At 47.7% G+C, this 666-nt stretch overlaps 1 protein-coding gene across 1 annotated transcript; it reads right to left on the bottom strand.

The window, feature by feature from the left end:
- On the bottom strand, positions 1 to 666 carry LOC126688554 (mitochondrial import receptor subunit TOM9-2-like). The gene has a single exon (XM_050383286.1). The coding sequence runs from the start codon at positions 558 to 560 to the stop codon at positions 255 to 257; it is 306 nt and encodes a 101-aa protein (XP_050239243.1). The 5' UTR covers positions 561 to 666; the 3' UTR covers positions 1 to 254.

Below are 666 nucleotides of genomic sequence, written 5' to 3'. Positions count from 1 at the left end.
TATTCAAAATAATAACTAATAATTTCATCGGCATCGATTTGCAAAACAAATATCCGAACCAAACTCCACAATCCGCATAATTAAAAACACTAACAATAATAATAATAGTAAAGAGAGAACAGAAACATAATCAGGAAACAGAACCCAAATTAAAAACTCTCTCTCTGTCTCTATCTCTAAAAAAAGTCTGAAACTTTTCGAAAACCCTAATTGAAAAAGAAAGAAACAAAAGGGTCTCTCTCTCTGTGTAACACTCACTTGGGAGTGGGAGTGGTGCCGAGGAGGCTGGCATTTTGGAGCTCGATTTCGGTGAGTTGTTGGTCGCGGTCCATCTCGATGATGAGTGGCACTGCCAGGATCAGGAAGGTGGTGCCGGCGATCCACGCCGCCTTGCCAGTGCTACGGAGGAGTTTCTTGGACACGACGGCGGCTTCGGAGGCGGCGCGCTTGGCGTGGATGACGATGGACGACTGGGACACGTTGCGGCTGGCCCTGGATATGAGGGACTGTTCGCTTTCCTTGCCTTGGGTCACTCGCTTTTTCCCTTGAGCCGACGCCATTACAAGGAGCTGTGTGCGTGCGTGTGAGACAGAGAGAGAGAGAGAGAGAGTGAGAGAAAGGGTTTTATGGTTTTGGTTGGGTCTGCTTTGCTTTGCGGTCACAGTC

This window comes from Quercus robur, chromosome 6 (assembly GCF_932294415.1).
Source record: "Quercus robur chromosome 6, dhQueRobu3.1, whole genome shotgun sequence".
Taxonomy (NCBI): domain Eukaryota; kingdom Viridiplantae; phylum Streptophyta; class Magnoliopsida; order Fagales; family Fagaceae; genus Quercus; species Quercus robur.
Note: the sequence above shows the minus strand (reverse complement) of the source record. Positions and strands in the feature narration are given on the sequence as shown.

What these genes read in the sequence shown, in the direction of transcription:
- LOC126688554 (XM_050383286.1), bottom strand. Translation starts at nt 560, where the DNA reads ATGGCGTCGGCTCAAGGGAAAAAGCGAGTGACCCAAGGCAAGGAAAGC.